This window comes from Zootermopsis nevadensis, unplaced genomic scaffold (assembly GCF_977971745.1).
Source record: "Zootermopsis nevadensis isolate Lab colony 2312 unplaced genomic scaffold, Znev_1.0 Znev_ptg000018l, whole genome shotgun sequence".
NCBI lineage: Eukaryota > Metazoa > Arthropoda > Insecta > Blattodea > Termopsidae > Zootermopsis > Zootermopsis nevadensis.
Genome location: NW_028259150.1, coordinates 4,935,340 through 4,955,957, shown reverse-complemented (window position 1 = coordinate 4,955,957; position 20,618 = coordinate 4,935,340). Strand labels below are relative to the sequence as shown.

The following is a 20,618-nucleotide window of genomic DNA, read 5'->3' as shown; positions in this document are numbered from 1 at the left end:
ATACGCCATTTTCATATTAGTTGTCGGGATAACCTGAAATCTCACCTAGATACATAGACGTTTCCATGATACTACATATTTCCTGGATTTCTGTCCGCTAAGTAGAAACGAATATCACTTTGAAACAGATAGACTTAAATGATCCTGTCATATTGTAAGTGGTGATTTGCAATTACTTTATAATGGTTTTAATGAGCTTATGCCTCTTCTAATTCTACATCACCCTTTTACACACAAAAGTACCCTATCCTACAATATGTCAGACGAAGTCGTTTTATGAGTCACCCTTTTGGAGTGGCAACCCGCTGCTTTCGAATCGCAGATCGCGGGAAGTAGCATTCCTGGTGGGATTTCCAACAAAAGGCCTTGCTCTTCCCGCGTCAGCGACAATAAGCACTTGCCGCTGTTGTCAGCCACTGCAGACTGCATGGTGCAGCCAGTGTTTATTAAAAAGATTCTAACGGGCCCGTCGAGGGCAGACTGCTGTATTGCTGCGTACTGGCAACTGCTGCAAGGCTCTGTTCCCTAAGTAAGAACTTCCGAAAAGAAACAGAACAGGATAAAAAATTAGCAAACTACCAAACGCAGTAGGCTGGTGTAGCGTTAAAGCTCCAGACGCCCGGCTTGTGTAAAGGTACGCAATTTGAATGTTGACCGGCTTGCCAGCTGTGTCCTCGAAGATTTTACGTAGTTTTTCTCACTTTTGACGATCGGATGCAAATAGACAACAAACTCGTGCATGTCGATACGTACGCACGATTGACGGCCATTCGACGTAGTTACGTTTTTTTTGTCATGGTTTGTTGTTCCTTCATTGGTTTTGTGTTAGTGCCTTTCGGTGCTCGGTTTTGTTGATTTGATCGTTAAATAACTTACGAAACAGCCAAACAAATCGCCAGTGTGTGTGTGTGTTTATATATATATATATATATATATATATATATATATACATATAATTGAACAATTTTATGCCTTGATATCGTTAGGCCTTTATGATACTGCATAAAAGTTTGATTCGAACACCAATAAATCAAGATATGAGGTTCTCACAACGGTGAAGGTGCCGGCCGATCTGCCCTGTCAGTTCGGAGCAGACATCTATCCTTTTTCGGAGACGTGCTTCTCCTCTCCGTCTGCTCCGAATTGTTAAGGCTGATCGCCTTTCCTCAGTTGTATAAAGACCTACTTTTATCTTATTTGTCAGTTTTCAGGCACCAGCCATAAAAGCATTGTCTGGGTGTAGGCAAGTGTTAAGGACGTATAAATGTTACAGCTGCCGTGATTAATCGAGTGATATTCAATTGATTTATATATTATGGCACAAGGCCAAATTTAAGATGGGAGGTGTAGGTTTATGCCAAAAGCTGTCAAGAGTAATTAATTTTGGTCGGCATCAGCCATATTTATTATAAACTGTAATCTACATTAAACAGTGTCAACTACCAGGACACAAAATATCATCACGCGGTACCTCCGTAATAAACCCGTAGTGGCCGCTTGTTCCCTGTAAAAGCTACCATTTTTCTGTGGTTTATTTAGTGTAGTATTTTAGAAATTAAGAAGTTTAACTCTAACTTGAAAAGTTTTTAACATAATGTAGATCCTTTAGTGATAAATACATTTTCGACAAAGAGCAGCAAATCTTTCCATTCTTGTTTCATTTACTCTGCTTGAAATCTTACTGAACACACGTAGACGCCTGTCGTATGCGAACTTTGAATTAATAAAAACTAGTCAGAATGTGTAAGATTCAAAGGAGAGTTTCGACAGGTAGAACACAGAGAAACCTGTGAGGCAGGAGACGTCTCGGGTAACATTTCCGAAGTGTCATACGTGTATAATCATGTCACTAACACACGTGTGTCCTGTTTAGTTCATCGATAGGACGGTAGAACATGAAATGCACCAAAATTGTTTAAACAATAACGTTTTTAGTCGCCCTTTCTGGACAGGATTCACAAATATTTTGTGTTCTTCTTGAGAAGCTAATAATTGCATGGCTGGTCAAGAAATTCTACACCTTTTTATGAACCTGGGAGGTTATTACCGTGTTTACAACAGCCGGCCCGAAGATCAGTGTATTAATCTATAACTTGCTGTTTTCTTTATTTTGAGGTATTGTTGTCCACACCTACTTTTCATATCGGGAGGCCGTCTTATACATTCGAAACAAGAGAACGCGTCGTATTTTAGTGACATGACACCTACTTGAATTTAAAATCGATTTTTATTAATTTTTAACACAGACTATAGTAATATTAAAACCTGGTATAATAAATGCATATGTGAAAAACATGTCGGTAGAAAACATGACTTCTATTTAAAACGTTTTTGTATCTGGTGAGTATATAATAAAATAAATCATTTTTAAGTATCGTGAGCAGTGTGATTGTTAATTGTGCTTACATGCATTGTGACTAGCTTTGCAACATCATAACTGTGCTTGTAACAGTAATACTAATATCGATGCAATGCTAAGGTTGTGGGAAAATTTACAAATAATTCATTTGGAAAACAGATCAGTTGCGTCTCAGTGTTTCACTCAGTCAGGATGGCCACTGGTTTCTATCCGGTGACAACGTTAGAATGAATTGGTACTTTTGACTCCACGCCGCCTAATCAGGCGCATCATGTGATGTTAAGCCTTTATGCCTTCTCCAGGATATGTTTTTCATGCATTCTAATCACATGTCTGTACTTAAATTCTATTTAATTTGATGTTATTCATACTCATGTTAATATAATTACCTTTTCAGGTTATTATTTTGTGTTGCCAATGGTCTACCCATGCAAGAATAAGTGTTTATTTCTACAAGGCTGCTTGGTGAGTACAATTCTTATAATACTTCCACGCCTACTTTGATGTCGATTATTCAGATGTTTGCCGATGATAGTACGTAGCTGTGTGGATTATAGGCCAAGTAAAGAGCTCGTTTGGTGACGACCAGCATCTGAGACATTCTTGTCGTTTCATGGTCAACAATTGTTAGTGTGACGTTCGTGTATCTGTTGTCATCCGCCTTTAATTCATCCTTGTACATGACAGGATGTCGTAAAATACAGACTTGAAAATTACAGTTGCACCTATAAACATTCCACTGTACAGTCATTTTCTTCTCCGAAACTAATTTTGTAGCAAGTTGCCCTCTGAAGATTAATGTTTGTGTTTAAAAAAACATTGCTTTCAATATACTCAGCGCTGGAGATTAATTTAATTCATGGTTGTTTTTTGGAAATGCTGTCTCCCTTGAAAGTCACTTGCAAAACGAAAGTTAATCAAATGCATAGTTATTTTACATTAATTGAAAGACATTTATTACAGTTAGAGATGCAGTGACCTGAAGTGTAGCATACGTATAAAATAATAATTCTATTCAATTCAATGGACCCAAAACAAGTAGGGTGAGAGAATGGAGGATAGATTCAACTGGTTCAGTATAGTGTCCATTGTTGGTGAATTTTTGGTTTTATTTAAAAGCTATGGAGTTTTCTAGCCATGTGCGCAAGTATAAATTTCTAAAAGTAGACAATGTACTATCTTTATATATGTTCGTTTGGTTGTTTCAGTGTAGGGATTGTTGATAAAGCTTAGTTTTGCAAAATTTTAACAATTTAAAATCGTTAATCAGCACACAATTAAATAAATTTTAATTAGGACTGCATGGAACAAGAAGAAATTATTTTTTCACCTCGTCAATAATACTGAGGAATCAATTGTCCATTACGTGAAAAAGGAAAATAAAGAGCATCTAGAATCCTTACATTTGCCTACACTTTAAAAATGTTAGCATGGGTTAAAGTTTCAAGGTCAAAAATGTCACAGATTCCGCACCCCATAGCTTTTTCAGTTATTTATTATCTTTGTGTGTAGATAGTTACTAATTGGCGTCTAATTAATTTTAATATGACCCATCATAGTTGCTGAATGCAGAGTAGCAACTTGTGATAACAAAAGAGTAAGTGAAAGGATTCAGACCGCTTTTGGTCGCAAAAGAAATTAACTCTTTAAAGTGTAAGGGTAACTGTGAAGCATGTGCTTCAACAACCGGTAATTCAGTAGTTTGCTAGGTGAACTGTGTACATCATTATTTTCTTTGTTGTGTATTATCCTAAATTATCCCACTTTTTCCCTCAAAGTGAGACGTTTCACATCCGCCCAGACCAGCTGACAGCATCACTGTTTTTACATGCAAGCTACACATAGGTCTTCGGTGTTTCAAAAAACACACTTGATGGGTGCCAACATATGCTATATACACTGATAGTAATTGTCAGTAAATTTAATTTAAAATGTGTGATAATTTGAGGGTTCCTTGAGTTGAAAGTTGGCGGCCGTCGCTGGTTGACCACGTAGTAGTTACGGCTAATGGCTTCCACGAATTTGTCAGTAGTTCAGCTTCTACCATTTCTTGGACGCCGCTGAGTAGAACAGACCCATTGCGTTCCAGTTCGCGTCTCCACACGGTTTTTTTAATGTTTTTAATAAGCCTCCTTTCTGATTTTGCATGCATAATTGTTCTTGATGTTGTTTTACTTCAGATAGAAACCCCATGTTACAGGGGTATGGATGTGATATTGCACAGTCTGAAAAGTTTCTTCCTTGTATTTCATCAAATACGTTTGCTTGTTATATCGATAAGCGTTTAAATGAAGAGTTACAGAGCATAATAAGGTATTAAACTGTTGTTTGTACTGTTACAACTTTATGTACAGAAAACTGGCAAATTTTGTTTTGAGCTTCATGGTAGACGAGCGTTAAAAGAGACTAAAATGAAATTCGCCTTGACACCTTTTTGTGTGGACCTCTCGATACCGAAGTAAATGAAAATCCGTTAGGTAATATCGAGGATGAAACACACGGATGGACACGGCTATGCGTTCATTTTATCTGGTTTAAACAGAGATAGCATAAAACTTTTCTGTACTTTGATTCACACCGCAGCGATCTGATGACAGCCCGACCGTTCTAAGATGAACTCTGCCAGCTAATTCTAGGGTCTGTGGCTTGCTAATTAGCTCTGGCAGCTTTCGTGTCTATCAGAGAATAGAAGGGGCAGCAGAGAGTCGTGACTAATGTAGCAGCACGATTGATCTAAGTCGGGAGTAGAGGCTCGATAGTAGTGTAGGCCAGTGTACTGACAGGCTGTCCGCGGAAGTTCTAGGCTCAGTCACACAAATTAACGGATGAGATGGTTCATTACATTACACCAGTCTCTTAATCTTTCCTATGTAGCGGCACTTTGCTACGTAATTTAATATTTCACTGCTCCAAATTACGTATTATCGTAGTATGTATGGGCTTATGTGTACGTACGCAGGCGAGCATGCGTGTGTGTGTGTGTGTGTGTGTGTGTGTGTGTGTGTATGTATGTACCATGCGTTTTTCTGTACGTACTGCAGAAACTGTGGATATATAATTCTTTAGACTTTGTCATATTTCTTGTAATTTATAGACTATAAATTCTATAATATTCTTATCAGTTTATGAGTATAGAATGTAACAAGTTAACAACATTTTACTAACGAGTAGTTGGTCCAATAAATAAAAGGACTGGCACAAAAGTGATATACATACGTCTGTGTAAGACTATAAGATTAAAAATTTTTTTTTTTTGAAAACCCAACTGCGTAATAAGTAAGAAAAAATGTGAAAGATAATGCATCTGTAAACATTGAATCACTTTGTAATCTGCGTTGCTAATAGTTATAAAATTCAAACGAAGAAACAGCAGCAGAGTTAATAAGATGCCTCTGCTGTTAATCGGTCTTTAAGAAACATTCTTAAAAGTGTAGGAACACGCATGAAATCAAAATGTCGCGACACGCGTACGCTCGCGTCGCGAAACATCACAGTGCCGCGGCACACCGGCTAAGAAACATTCCTTTGCATGAGGATCGGATCTTTGGGGCATGCCTCAACGAGTAAGTACTAGGGACCGGTGGCTTGCTTTAGCGCAAAAGATGTCTGTTACCTGACCATAAGCACATTATTTTGCTTAAATTTGCAGAAATAATTATAGACCACATGATGATGATTCATTATCATTGTTAGAGTGTTTGCCAACTGCAAGGAGCCTATGACAGACAAACATGAATGACAACACTAATAATTTTCTGATAATCTTTTTCTAATAAAATTGTTGCATTTTATAATGCAATAGAGATCTCATAATCTTACCTAAGAACAGGATAAACGATTACATAATAATAATAGTAACTAGTAGTAATAATAAAGACGGAAATAAGTTTCATTCTTATTCTCCGAAAGAAGGAAGATCAGTGTTATCCTAAATTAGCACTGAACGAAAAGTAGGTAAGACGTTTGAAGTAGCCTGTTATAGCATATTTCAGGCCACATTGCAGTTGCATTTTTATTTTCGTAGTTTTACACAGTCTCTCTATATGAATGTCATATAGCAACTTGAAATAGGCCGCAGGCATCAACTTTTAATCAATGACTCGATTTCCGATTTATTGGACGCTTTATAACTTACATCTTTAAAAATCGTTGTTAAATATCGTAACAGTGAATCAGTTCTTAAAAGAGGCTGAAGAATATCTGTAGTTGGATATTCTGAATGTTCTCTGAAGGAAGAAGGTATTGTATCGAATGCTGAATTGTTTCACACGAAAGACATTCATTCACTGTGTTACCGTGTAGAAAACTAAATTTGCGAATTCGGTAGAAAAGTCTTCGGGCTGAAGGAGAAGAAAGTACAACTTTTCCAGCACTTCTGTTGAAGTACAGCGCACGAATGATACGGAAGTCTGTTGCTTCTTCAGAAATTGAGTTTCCCGTCTCTATAGAAACAATCACACCAGAGCAAAGTGAAAAGGAATATGCAAGGAGAAGGAGCAGGCAAACTTATCGATGTGAAAGAAAAATAAAAGCCATGTTGTTTAAAGTGGAAGTTTTTGCTACGCAAATACTATTCAGTCCATTATATTTTTATCTGTTCGTGTAATACTTCGGAATTTAAAGATTAAAATATAGACAGCTGTAATTTTACCTGCTATCATGCATGGAAGAGAAGCTTCGTCTCGTAAATCTGAAGGACTGGAGAGTATTCGAGAACATTGTTCTGGAGAGAATATCTGGACACAAGGATTATGAATAAGACGAGATAATAAGTACGTAACGAGTTTCATAACAATTCTCTCGTATTCTAATATATCTAGCGTTGGAATGAATAATTTTAATAGAAGTGTAAAATATTGTAGTAACAAAATACATTTTCGCGTTAATTTATTAAATTGTTGTTTTCAAAATAATCAAATCATAATGCTTTCATCCGAAATCATAATTTGGGTTGGGATTGACTGAGGTATGTTGCACGCTTAAAAAATATATAAATTTGTATAGTTCGATCCTAAAATCTTAAAGAAATATACTTCTTGGAGAATTGTGTCTGATGGGAAGATCCATTAAAATAAATACTAGAGAAAGAAGGTCTGAAGATGTGACTTGGATTGACTTTGTCACGATAGTTTCTGATGGTCGAAGTCTGAAGGTTTATGACAGTGGCAAAAAAATGTAATTTAGACTTTGCCCATCATATAAATTATACAATTATAAAACTGCAACAGGTCTGAGGCTAGCTCAACCATGGTGCCCAACACTTGGGCTTGCTGTCGCCTTACCATTTGTTTTACTTGAAAACGGAAGCGTATTCTAGCTTCCGAAACGTTGTAGATTTTTAATAATTTATACGATGTACGAAGTCCAAGAGAACAGATTCACATATTAGGATTTAATAGTGTGTCATTCGTGACAATCATATGAACATTCCGCTTCTACTAAAACAGAGAATTTATTGAGTAGCACAATGCTTTTGGAAGAGTTAGTACCGTGGAATAGTTAAATCACATTTTAGCCCCATTGCTTTATAATGAAGGCCTGTAGAGGAATCATGACCTTACGTACGCGTGTTTTTGTGAGTTCATATGCGTGGGTGAGGAAAATCGAAGGATTCGGAGAGAAACCTACGCCAGTGACACTTCATTCGCCACGAATCTCACTTGAAGTTTTCAGGGACTGAACCCGGTCCTCCGCTGGGAGCAGCCAGCGTCAAGCCGCCTGACCTACGACACGGCCTTTCTAAATTCATATTAAAATGCAATTTTATACTTTCTGTAAAACTAATTGTTTTAAAATTTACCTTACTTTTCCGAATGGAGTTCCGATTTCCTCGTAAACATGATTTATTTGTTAATAAGTCTTGTGTCAACGTTGTATAAACTTGATCGTTGATACAGAGTCCTAAAATATATTGTTTTCATAATGCAACCTCTCACTAAGGCCAATGGTAGAATAAATTTGTGCATCCTCACTTTATAAAATTAGAATGTGAGATTACGTTTTGGTAGCACGTAATAAATTGGCATCACGGTCAGTGGGGCATGTTATATCGCAAAGAGTGCATTTGTAAAACACGCAATTTCAAGACTGCAGTAGCCTACAACGTTTCACTCTCAAGTTTAAAGAACATTTCCAACTAGGCGATGCCATTATGCAATTATCATCACCTCCCACTCGCCCCTCCCTCTTACCACCTCTGGGTATGGTGGTAGCTTATAAAAGTATGTACAAGTTTTGTATCCTGTTGTTTCGTATGTGTGTTGATCGTAATCATCGTAATGGTTTGAAATTGTAAGGCTGTTTGTAGATGCTGAATACTGGACAGGATGGATCAGTTCTATAAATATCCTTTTACGACTTGAGAGCAGAGAGAAAATGTTTCTGTCAAAGTAGGTCTATGTGTCGTAAGTCTTCCCCCGTAGTGATTTTCCAGTCTCTACTTTTTCATGTTATTCTTTATTAAACATTACACGTCTGTACTCCTGTTACTTGAATTGGATTCTTTCATCCTTCAAATATTACGAATGGACTTCAAATTCTTCCGCGAAAATTATTTCATGTCGAAACATTTTGTATTCGTGTTTAAAATTATAATAATAGTTATTACTTTTCATCTCACTCATTGCCAGTCGTTCAATGCCAGAGTATGTCCTGGGACATAATTTTCAGCACCACTCACTATGAAAACTCATTTCATTCAAGATCCATCCTAATATTTGAAGTGCCACTTTTAAAATTCAGAAATTATGTGCCGTCTTATTTCCATTCAATCTACATGTCCTTCCCAACGTAGCACCTTTGATTTCACGTCATTGACATAGGTTTATACAAATGTCCGCCACATTCCTCTGAGCCAAATAATGATAAAACTTTGTATATTACTATCAACAGAATTAACTGCTGAAGTATCATACTTGCATTCGAAAGATCCCTGGACCTAACACTGGTGAATCCTCTTACCTGTCTGTCAGTGCACCACGACTTAAGGAATATGATATGAATGCTTTCCTGTATAACACATCGGCATTATAAAAATAGTAATATTGTTGTTAAAATTCTTAGCACTGGGTACGTTTATTTGGGGAGGGGGTTAGTAATATTGCATCTCTGCTCGACCTGACTCCTAAGACAAGATTAGCCACTGAGATAAAGTCCTTTGCTTCTTCCAGCTTAATTTGACGGTAATTTTCAGTTGCATTCCCTGGCTTAACAATCTGCTGAGCATCTTCCTTGCACCCGCCACTTGATAGAAAGTCGTTAAATACTTTGCGAATCATAGCAATATCTCTTCCAGTTATCTCATTACACGTTTTCGTGTTCGTTGAAGTCCGATACCTCGGGCACGAACTGTCGCTCTGATCTAGTGGCTTTTCTCAGTGCGTGGACCTAGTTCGAGAGCCGCTTCGTTTCAGCTGCACAAAACAAGTACAGTTGTTTACCTTGTATTTTTTCCGTGTTTTCAGTTACTTTTATATTTTTTCATTGACATTATTTGGAAGAGCTGCGGACAAGTTTTTTTTTGTCATTTATGTTGGTCAGCACAGTTGTAGGTGACATCCATTCCATTTTGTTTGTCTTTAATTATTTTCACGAAATGAACTCATACGGGGGAGTCGTGTCCGTCCGCACTATTCATCTCGAGACTAATAATAAACGGAGCGTAATTATATTAGGCATTGCAGCTATATAATAAAAGTTGTCGGACAAATTTGATTATGGCGTGCATGGTCTAATACGTGTTACCCAGAATTACAAAAGGAGTTTATTCATTTTGTGAAAACAGCTCATTATTAAAATATTCTTACGTTAAAAAATGTGCATTTCATTAAGATTCTAAATTTCATTTGTAATATTTTTCTGATATGATGAATACAAATGTAAATAAATACAATGGATATTTTCTTACTGTATATTGCGACTAATTTTGACTCAGTTTACTCTTATCTGAAATAACATCAAAGCCAGTGAGTTATACAAAACAGCCAATAAATTCTTTTGTGAGTACTCCATTGTGTAAATTAGTGAGGCATGAGGAACCGAACGTGTTCCACACGTCATATAGTGAGTGTGCATGGCCATCTATTTAATGTGTGCACCAGAAAAGGTCATTTTAATAGTCATATTTGTATATTTACATTTTTTCTAACGTTCAAACATTAAAAATGGGCAAACAGACTTCATTACGTAATGTCGAGAGATTGCATTGTTCTGTAGACAGTGCTTTAAAGGAACAGAATAAGGTGATAATGAAACAAGCTCTTTGTTGACTCAGAGGGTCTAGATCTACGTCCTCAATGCAATGCAAGAATTTCTAGGAACAGCTTATGTATTCTTTATTCTTGTTGAGTGCTTTTATGTTTGTAGACAGACCAACGGACTTTATGAATTAAAAGAAACCATGACCATCAACCGGTTAAAATATTAATAAACGAGCTTATTACCATTAACTGATTAATGCCTAATTAATGTAATGTAATACAATTCCGTGGTACAGGATCTTCTTGGATAGCTGGTTATCAAATTCCATATTTCTAGAGAATGTCGAAGGTGTATTACCGTGTTCACAAGAGCCAGGCATTGGATGTTTTCTTAGGCGGGTCGATTCACTTTGAACTTTCACACCCTAATATCACTAAATCCATTTTATTATAATACTCCAATCTACGCCATGATTTCCCATGACGTCGGTTCCCTTGAGGTTCTGCCAAAATTTTAGGACTAGTCATTTTAGATTTCCTCAGTTCATGCTGTTTGTCATATCCTATTAAAAGTTCCAATCTCTTATCAAGTGATTTGTTACAGGGATAATGAACATACTAAATTTTAAAAGAATTGGTTGATTAAGGAGTTACTTAAATTAGAATTTAAGAAGATAGAAGGGCACAGTTTTCAGGCCTTAGTCTGAGCTTGTCGTTAACAATAATAAACACGGGAAGGCCAAAAGGACCGTGTGTGTGGTTTCAATACTAGTTTTTAATTTTATTTTCTTGAACTCATGGGGTTAAATCATTGTACTTAATCGATTAATCGACGAAAATATTCCGCAAATATTGATATTTTAATGACATATACTTCTTCATGTAGTTCAAGTCATCATTATTATTTCAAAACGAGTACCTTTGAAGAAGTTGCATGTAACGAAAAATAGTTTCTTTTTGCCAGGAACTCTTGTCTAAAACGTGTTACGCTTTACTTATAATTTATTGAAACAGACCTACGTATGCGGTTATTAGGCTTTCTGGTAATCTGTTTGGTCCACTTTAAGTCAAGATTCAGTTTGACGGATAGGTTTAGGAAGGATTGTGCTTTAAATGTCAGTAGTTTAATAAAAACCCGTTCATTAAAGTGGAGATACTAATTTGAAGTGGACGGACAGATCAGTCGGACAGTGCGCAGCTGAATGCTTTCGCAAATATTTGTAGAGACGAAAAAACAAGCAAACAAAGCAAAAACAGCTCGACCGTCAAACGGCCTCGTTATTTCAGACGAACACTACATGACAAAATATATTAACCTTTTTTAGGCTAGCATGTGCTCAGAGCATCTGCGTTACTGCGGTTACACATAAAATAATATTTAATAGCAATCATATACGGGTTTTATGTCACCTAAAGTTGGTATCAAATGCGTAACATCAGGAGGTGTTATGGAAAATTAGGGACTTACATTTTATGGATAATGTTTTACGGTAAAGGCCACATATAGACCTACACACCTTGTGTGCACTTTTCTGTACTTCAAGGTCTCTCTTGAGTTGATTAGGAAAAAACAAATATTTGCTATTAGGACTCCGTCCTGAGCCAGCTCAGTCACAAATTTATGTTGTACTATCTGCATAAGACAGGATCTCATTTGAATTGTTCATTACATTTTCGGAAGATTCATATTAAGGCCTCATCATTATTATTTTTCGTGAGCCGGTTTAGTTAATTTCTAATCTTTATAAGCTATTTTTCTAAGAACTATTTTAATAATAAAATCCTGTTCACGCCTAGGTCAGTCTATAACCTCTGAAGTTGAAACAGCATTTAAGTGACTTGAGATTCAATCATATTGAGAAGTTTAAAACCATATAAACAACAAACAATATCTCCTTCAGAGTATTCAATCCATTTGGGTTACTTTTTCCAGCTATTAATGTATACGGGATTAACGATGATAGGCAGACTGAAATATATACAGCGGAGCTATTGGTATCTGGGTCCAGCTCTTTTAAGGCTGAGATTGCTACTAGTGGAACGATATAAATCCCGAAGTATCAACCAAATTTCGGCAAATTAATCCAGGCAGAAGGTAATATATTTCGTTCTGAGCCTCACAAGCTTACTGATTCTAAGTGAGATTTCACAGCGGTAAATATGAAGATGTCTTCTTGGATGTTGCGCAGTGTAGTCTGCTAGAAGTTTACCGACGTTTTAGAGGGACTTGCTGCCTCCATCATCAGGGCGATGAGTACTCTCACGGCGCAACAACCCAGAAGACACCCATCTTCAAACTCACCGCCGATAAAACCTCAAATCCCACAACATATAATTAAACAGTGATTAGATTATAATAAATATTGTTATTTCTGGGTTGTTAATAAGACTACAGTGGCGGAAAAATCATATCAATATGAGCTGCATAATTATTGTCTATCAGCAAAAATTTTTAAAATAGCGACTTTTCAAAAATGGTCATTCGTCTGAACCTGAAAGGTCGATAAAACATTTTTGTGTGTTGGCTGTTCTGCATTCCACGGCCTCCAAAAAGCCCATCATAGGTTCCTCTTCCTTCTTAAGATGAAAGGGAGGAGAAAAAAGTCGAAGTTTAATGTTTTCTTTGTTTAGAGCAAACCAGTCTCGTGTATCATATGATTCATGCTTACCATACACGGAATAGCCCATGCTGTGCTTAAAATCGCACTCTTGATAACTCTAGTCAATTGCAGAACATTTTTATGTACCTAAGTCTATTGAAATGTCTTACAACAGTACTGCAGTGTGAAGTTATTGACTGATACAACAAAACCTACCTTTAAAGCCATGCTGAAGGAGCTGAATCTTTTTCGCTTTATCCAGGTTTATGTTTAACACCAATGTTTTCTTCTACGTGAAGTGTATTGAACTGTAGGATACATACTTACTGTTTATGATTATAACATAAGCCAGAAAATTATGTTACGAATGTACATACGCTACATTGTTACTGAGAAATATGTACAGAGTTTTGTTGTTTGCTTTCTCTCTGTCCGTGTATCATTCTCTCTTTCTTCTAACAGTAGTCTGTTAATATATTGTGTAACAACATATTTTATCAACTGTTGGGCTTAATTCTTTCCCATTTACGACAATAATTCTTTTTTACACGGATTTCAGAACGCACAGTACGGAGCAGAGTTATATCAACGGGAAAAAAATATAAAAGAAGGTAGTCTTTAATTTAATTCAATTTTTGTTTTCCCATTTGTTTGGATGTAAAACAGACTTACACGTAATTCTGAATTATAATCCAATTCATATTTTCAGAACGAAAGAATTGGTCCGGTAATTCTGCTTCTACTTCGTCTAGTTTCCGTTTTAGACAAGATTACTGGTTACTGTTATTTGGATGTGACTCAATGTGATTCATCCTCAATCTCACTAGGCTGCAGATAGTGAGGAGCGCCATGTTCTAGAGGAGACTAATGTATTATTCATTACGCAACTTCCACGTTCGTTCCTGAAGACGAAAAAACATTTGAATTCGAATTCCGAATGTGTTCTGTGTGCCTGGATCTGTAGCAAGCGCCAGGACAGAGAAAGACGGAGTTGAAGTGGACAGTCTTAGTCTGCTGCTGAAAACTGCACACGATCACTCTCAACAACAATTATTGCCGCGACTTACGAAAGTCGATCGCTTCGTCTTGACTCAGTGAGAGTAAATCGATACTGAATTTGTTTAACGTTCAGGACCAACCAGGTTTACTGAGGATTTCATTAGAGACCAACATGATAAAAGGAAATAATGTAAGAGAAAAATAAATAACGGTGACTTTTAAATTTTGAATCTTCAACAAGACAGTTTACTGTATAGAAGTCATACCTTCATAGAATAAAATGACAAAGGCGGAAAATTTCAATATTGTCTTTTTATGTTCCTTTTTGTTTTGAAATAATTTGAGATTATTTAAAGTAATACGGTATCTGCTTCCTTTAGGATTCCGGTGGAAATGACTTTTATTACGGAAAATTATAAACGATTTTCGACTTGAATAATCCGGGCATTTGTAAAACGTTTCTTGTGCTATACAATTTTAAATTTGTTGAGCTACTCAATTTTGACAAAAGAGGGGTGAAGTGACAGGAAGCCGGAGAAAACTTCATGATGAGAAGCTACACAATTTGTGCTCTTAGACGAGTCAAGTGAAGCCAAAAAGGATGTTATAGGCGAGGCATGTTAGGCGCATAGGGAGATGTGAAATGCTTACTAAATTTTGGTTGGAAAACTTGGTGGGAACAGACCGCTATGAAAACCTGGCCGTAGATGGCAGGATAATACTAAAATTGATCTTAGTACGTATCGTTTGAGAATGTTCATTGGATTAATCTGAATAAAGGTGTGGATAGGTGGTGGAATCTTGTGAATACGGTAATGAGTAGGGTTCGGATATTCATGACATGTCATATTTTTATTGGGGCTTCTATTTTCATTCTAAACTGAAATTAAACACTAATTTGGTTATTCTAATCACAATTAGATTGTATTAATTTTGCATATAAATGCATATTTACGCCATTTTTATGTTTTCGGTCATATTTGTCGTTAAATGCATATTTTGGTTATATTTTGAGGATGAAATTCATATTTTGGTTATATTTTTGTTATAAAATTCTAACTTGTAACTAAATTTCTCAGGCATTTACAGTGAATCCTTCAGTTAGTTAAGATGCCGAAAGTGAAGTGTTCTGAAAGTGCGAAGTTAAGAGGTTTAGTTAAAGATTTTGGCGAGGAATATTGCAGTTCTGATGGAACAATTCTGTTCTGTAAACTTTGTGAAAGGCTGTTTTTTTTTTAAATTTATCATATTTTTTATAGGAGCACGTATTCTCAACATCTGATGCTGATCCAAAACGAGGCATTTACAACTTAAGCGACTGAGGTTTTTGATTAAAATTGCTAGGAAATCAAGTAATGTAATAGTTGCACATGCATGTGTAAATAAATAGCATGATTGAAATACAAAACGCTTTTTCTTAAATTTTGGCGAATATTTTTTCATAACTAATTAGGTCATATTTTGCCTTTTTTGGGTCATATTTAGCTATTTTTGGTGGCATATTTGCATGCATATTTCTCGGTTTTTTAGGTCATGAACAGCCGAACCCTAGTAATGAGCCTTCGGATTTCATATAATGCGGAATTTTTATTGGTCAGCTGAGCGTACCATTATTAGCTTCTCAAGAAGGACCCTGTTCTATGGAGTCACATAATTTGTTGGCAAGTATGTACATAGAATAATGAATTCTTGTCGGCTACCAGCCGTGTAAGGTGGTTGAATGTAGAAAACACCAATGTTTCGAGAACCATTTTCATCCTCGTCCTCAGGGAACAGTTCTTCAGCATCACGAGGACGAAATTTGCAGTGCGTGCGGCCGTCATTTTATTCTTACGTTAAAAGATTACCTTAACAGAAGATGCATACGTTTCAGGACCTATTATATCTCAAAAAACGGTATATTATGTGTCGTTCCCAACTCAGAAGTTTTGAATCAGAAGTTTCGTCTCCGACATAACTAAAGTCCACCACTGGGCCCTGCCTTGGGCGAATTCAGTACTGTTCAGAAGTTTTAAACCTATTTGGATAGCATACATTTTAATATCTTAGATACCTTGGAACATGAAGTTACAGATTTCATGTGTTGCATTTTGTAGTGAGTACTGACGTAAAAATAAATTGTCTTGCGACGTAAAGAAAAGTCACAAAGCTTGAATTTCCAAACGTCTAATACCGTTCTAGATTTTAAAGTGTCGTTTGCAGGCAAACAAAAGAATCCTCCCCTATCACTTTCTTCTTTTCGTCCATAGTAATACGAATAGCAATTTTGTTTTGTCACCCCCTGGATTGGCCCCTGCGCTGTCGTTAGAGCGCACCGGCCGCTCTGATGTTTATCGAGGTGTAAGGCCGCCCGGCACGTGCGAAACAGGTGTAAGGTACATGACTTCCCAACAATAGCCTCTCCGCTGTACGCCGTTTGAAATTACAATCAAATACCGAATTGCTGCTAAATTACACTGACCAGGCATATTGATCACACAAAAAATTCTGCTTCCCACAAATGGTGTGGGCCGGGGGCAGCTGTTGGTAACGTAACGGCGACCGGGGTTTGACTTCTAGTACAGTCAAAATTCTTGTCTTCGCGGTGGCATTTAGACAGACTCTTGCACCACCCACAACCAGCCGCTTGAAAAAGCTAAGGTTTTTCTGAGGAGCGTGAAGCTGACCTCTCATCTTCAACTGTACCGAGGTTAGGAATGCGGATGGCTTTGCTTCCATTGCCCTTTTACGCCTTCATGGCGTGACAGCCGCGTGCACTGTGACAAATCTGCTTTACGTTTCCTTCAAGTAGATAGATCCATTGTTGAATATTACCATGTGGAACTCTGTTATATGTTCCATTGTTCGAACATAATTAAACCGTGTAGACCTATTAAATGTAAAATAATGTTTTTGACCATCACTTATTTCTGCCTGTAAAATAAATTGATAATAACATCACGTTTGTTTTATTCTTTAAGCACGTTTTAAATCAGGCAGTAAGAATCAAAAAATGGCATTTTACTAACCCCTTAAAGCCGAAGCTTCCACATATAAAAGTTTAAATTCTGGGTTTACGTATTTGTTCGCTTATCCGTCAAAAACTGATATACTAATTTCCACAAATTTTAGCATGCTTTTTTCTTAGAACCAGAAAGAGATCATTGGAAGGTCAAAACTCCGTAAGATATGTCCTGAGTTTGATTCCCAGTGAGGACCAATTCCTGTAGCTCGGAAAATTAGCGCAATAGACGAATGGCGTGTGGACCAAAGTTGTATGTTTCGAAGAGGACATTACAGAAACAAACACAAGAACACCGAAAAATTGTCCTGGGTTCGATTCCCAGCAAAGATGAACGACGCCATTTCTCGAAACGCCGCCACAAGACGCAATGTATGGAACAGACGAACGATAGAATGCCATTGGACACGATGGAATATCGACGGAAACCATCGTAATGAACATCATAGTGACACTTCCAATTCACAACATATTTGCTGCAGATTAACCTAAGTATGCAACTGGAAACAACGCTGAGAAATCGATGCCGAGCGCCTCGACGCCGCCAAAAGATGCCATATTTAGCACATATGACCAACCATATGCCTTTGAACACGGAGGTAGAAAACCAACTCCGAAAGTCGCGACACCCACACAAGGCGCCATATTTGGCAAAAATGGCAGTCGGAATGCCTTCAGACACGACATTTTGAAACCAACGCCCCAACGACAACAAGACACGATTTATTTAGTGCGGATGAAACTCGAAATGACACTACACGCTAAGTTAAAAAACCGACGACTAGCGTTGAGACGCATAGAGAAGATTGACAATTGTTTCATACAAAATTTTAGCAAGCCGACGCCAAGCGAAGCAAAGAAAAATCTATTGTGGTGTCATTTTCTACATTTCGTGCAAGGAACAAGCAACAAGAATTTCTCGATACAACATACAGCTTATACGTTTCTTAATATCACTTCGTGTATTTTCTGACACCTTCAGCGCATGTTTTTTTTTCATTAGAGTAACCGACTGAGTTTCATAGCCGTGCAGAATATCTTATTGTTTTGTGTGTCTTAATCTTCAGTGTTCTTTGAAAGAGAGAGTTCCAATTGTATAGGCCTATCCATTCAGCAGCCGAATTACTTTGTTGTGGATTCGACACAGCTGAATGTTATTGAAATGCGAACACCTGAATTTATTGCAATGAACTGGGGAAGTGATCCGTCAGCCTCTATTGACAATTCAGAGCATGATGGGAATCGAGAGACGCATTGAAAGCAGGCTATTTCTTCCTGAATATAGCACATGCAGTTTGTCTGTTATGTTACACCGAGCAAGTCCGACAAATCCATTCTTCCTTAACCTTCATCACCTCTTTTCTCTTCTGCATGAACTTCATAACGACGATGACAGTCATCATCATCACATCATCATCATTCTTCGTCTACTCCTTCGTTTGATAGGAGCAGGACATAGACTTTAAATCCAAACATCTTAATATTGCCCAAAACATCTATACATAAAATATATTGGTAACATGTATTATTATTAATATTGTGTGCTTTTTTCCTGCTGACTGTAACTGACTTCTGCAATTGTTGAGTTAGCACGAATAAATAAAAAACCTGAATGAATTATTTTTATAATAGTACAATTTCTCTTCATACGTATCTTATGTACAAAATTCAAATTGTAGGCACGTATTTTTGTAACTTCTCTTATAGCTCGAGAACGAATAAACCGATTTGCACCAAACCTGGAATGTTTATTCGTTAATATGAGAAATAGAACAAAGGAAAAGTCAAACTTCAGATGAGTGCCCTGAGTTCTATTCCCTGTGAGGGCGATTCCTACAACGTGAAAACTATGCACGTTCGAAGAACGTCAAGACTAAGATGGTTTGCTTCTACGAGATCACAGAACAATGAAAGGCTGCCCTGAGTTCGAATCCGATATTTTTGTTTTGCCGCAAAGATTACAGGAACAAACACCACAACCCCGAATATCTGTGCTGGCTTCGAGTCCCGGCGAAAAAGATGTTTTAACTCGGAAACGGCATGATAGAAGAACAGGATAAACAACAAAGTTTTTTTCTTTTCCCCTGAGAGATTACAGGAGAAAAGTCAAAAGCATCGAAAAAATGTCATGGATTCTAGCCTCGGTGAAGGTGACTTCTTTAGCTCGGCAGATAAGCTCGAAAAAAGCTGGGAACCCGACAACAAGCATTGTGATACATCCAGATGTCAGCATTTCTCTTTCAAGTTATCTTAACAGAGTTCAATACAATACGGAACAACACAACGAACCTTACCAAACTGAACTAAATGGATCTAGACGGAACTAAGACAAAAGCTCAAATAGACGAACGTAAACGGGCCAAACTCTTGATAGTCTATTGTTACTTAACCCAAGTTAATTACGCCACGAGATACCAAACTAGCAACCCGACGCCGAACGTCGCGAGGTCTGTAGTCCCATTGCCGACTCAGAATTCCGTATGAATCGAAGACTATCATCAGGATATTTTATGTGTACACGTGTATGCATGCTCGTTTATATCTCAAGAATAGATAAACCAGTTTACACCAAACTTGGCATGCCGATATTTTGAAATCAGAAGAAAATTCAGAAAAATCATAACTACGAATTGTCTTGGATCTGAGTCCCATACTAGGCTCGATAGAATAACGGTGCCAAGACCACAGATGGTTTTCTAAAATTGGAGTTTGCAGGATTAAAGGCCGTAGCCCTAAAAATCTTTCCTGGGTTTGAGTACCTCCGAAGATGTTTTCTATAGCTCGGTAACTAATCACGTCAAACGAACGAAAGAATAAAGATTTTCTTTCGGCGGGGAGATTACTGTTAAATTAATTATCATGGGTTTTAAACCCATATATTCTATTTAATTTCAATCCCTCCTTATAATGTCAAACTTTCGAAATGGAGAATTCTAAAGCAAGTTGGTCAGCGAGAGTAATAAAGCATCTGTTTTTCCAGGTTACTCTGGATAGTACACGATCAATCATACTACTTATTATGATTAAAATTATTTACCTACTTTCTTTTGCACACTGACTTGACAGACTGCACTGCGCCGGCTCATAACCATGAACACTAAGAAATGCATTAGAGTAACTTGCGCTGACCTTAATTTATTCATGCTTCCAGTTATTTTATATTTGAATTAATGAGGGAAGCTGTTTAGTGGCGACTTTTTGCAATCTTTGTGACTTTTACTGCAATTCCGTTCATATTAGATTATTTGCATAGACACATTTTGTGCGTGCTGGTAACAGAACCACATTTTGGCAAATAATGATTGATCATATATCAGCATATTTCCGTCGCTTTTATTCTCGTCAACTCCACAAGAGTTTTGTTACTTTTCTGGCGAGCTCGGGTAATTAAAGAAGAGAAGTCTTGTATGACGGTTATTTTTGGTGAGAAGGGTCGGTTGGACATTAAACCAACTATGCGG

At 37.1% G+C, this 20,618-nt stretch overlaps 1 protein-coding gene across 4 annotated transcripts in view; it reads left to right on the top strand.

Annotated features, from left to right (window-relative positions):
* The window catches only part of LOC110837427 (UPF0415 protein C7orf25 homolog), a 306,526-nt gene that overhangs the window by 67,561 nt on the left and 218,347 nt on the right, over positions 1-20,618 (top strand). For all 4 annotated transcript variants that reach the window (XM_087351166.1, XM_087351165.1, XM_087351164.1 and 1 more), the window contains exon 2: positions 2,757-2,824. In XM_087351166.1, coding sequence (XP_087207292.1) covers positions 2,757-2,824 — 68 coding nt within the window. The remainder of the gene's footprint in view (positions 1-2,756; positions 2,825-20,618) is intronic.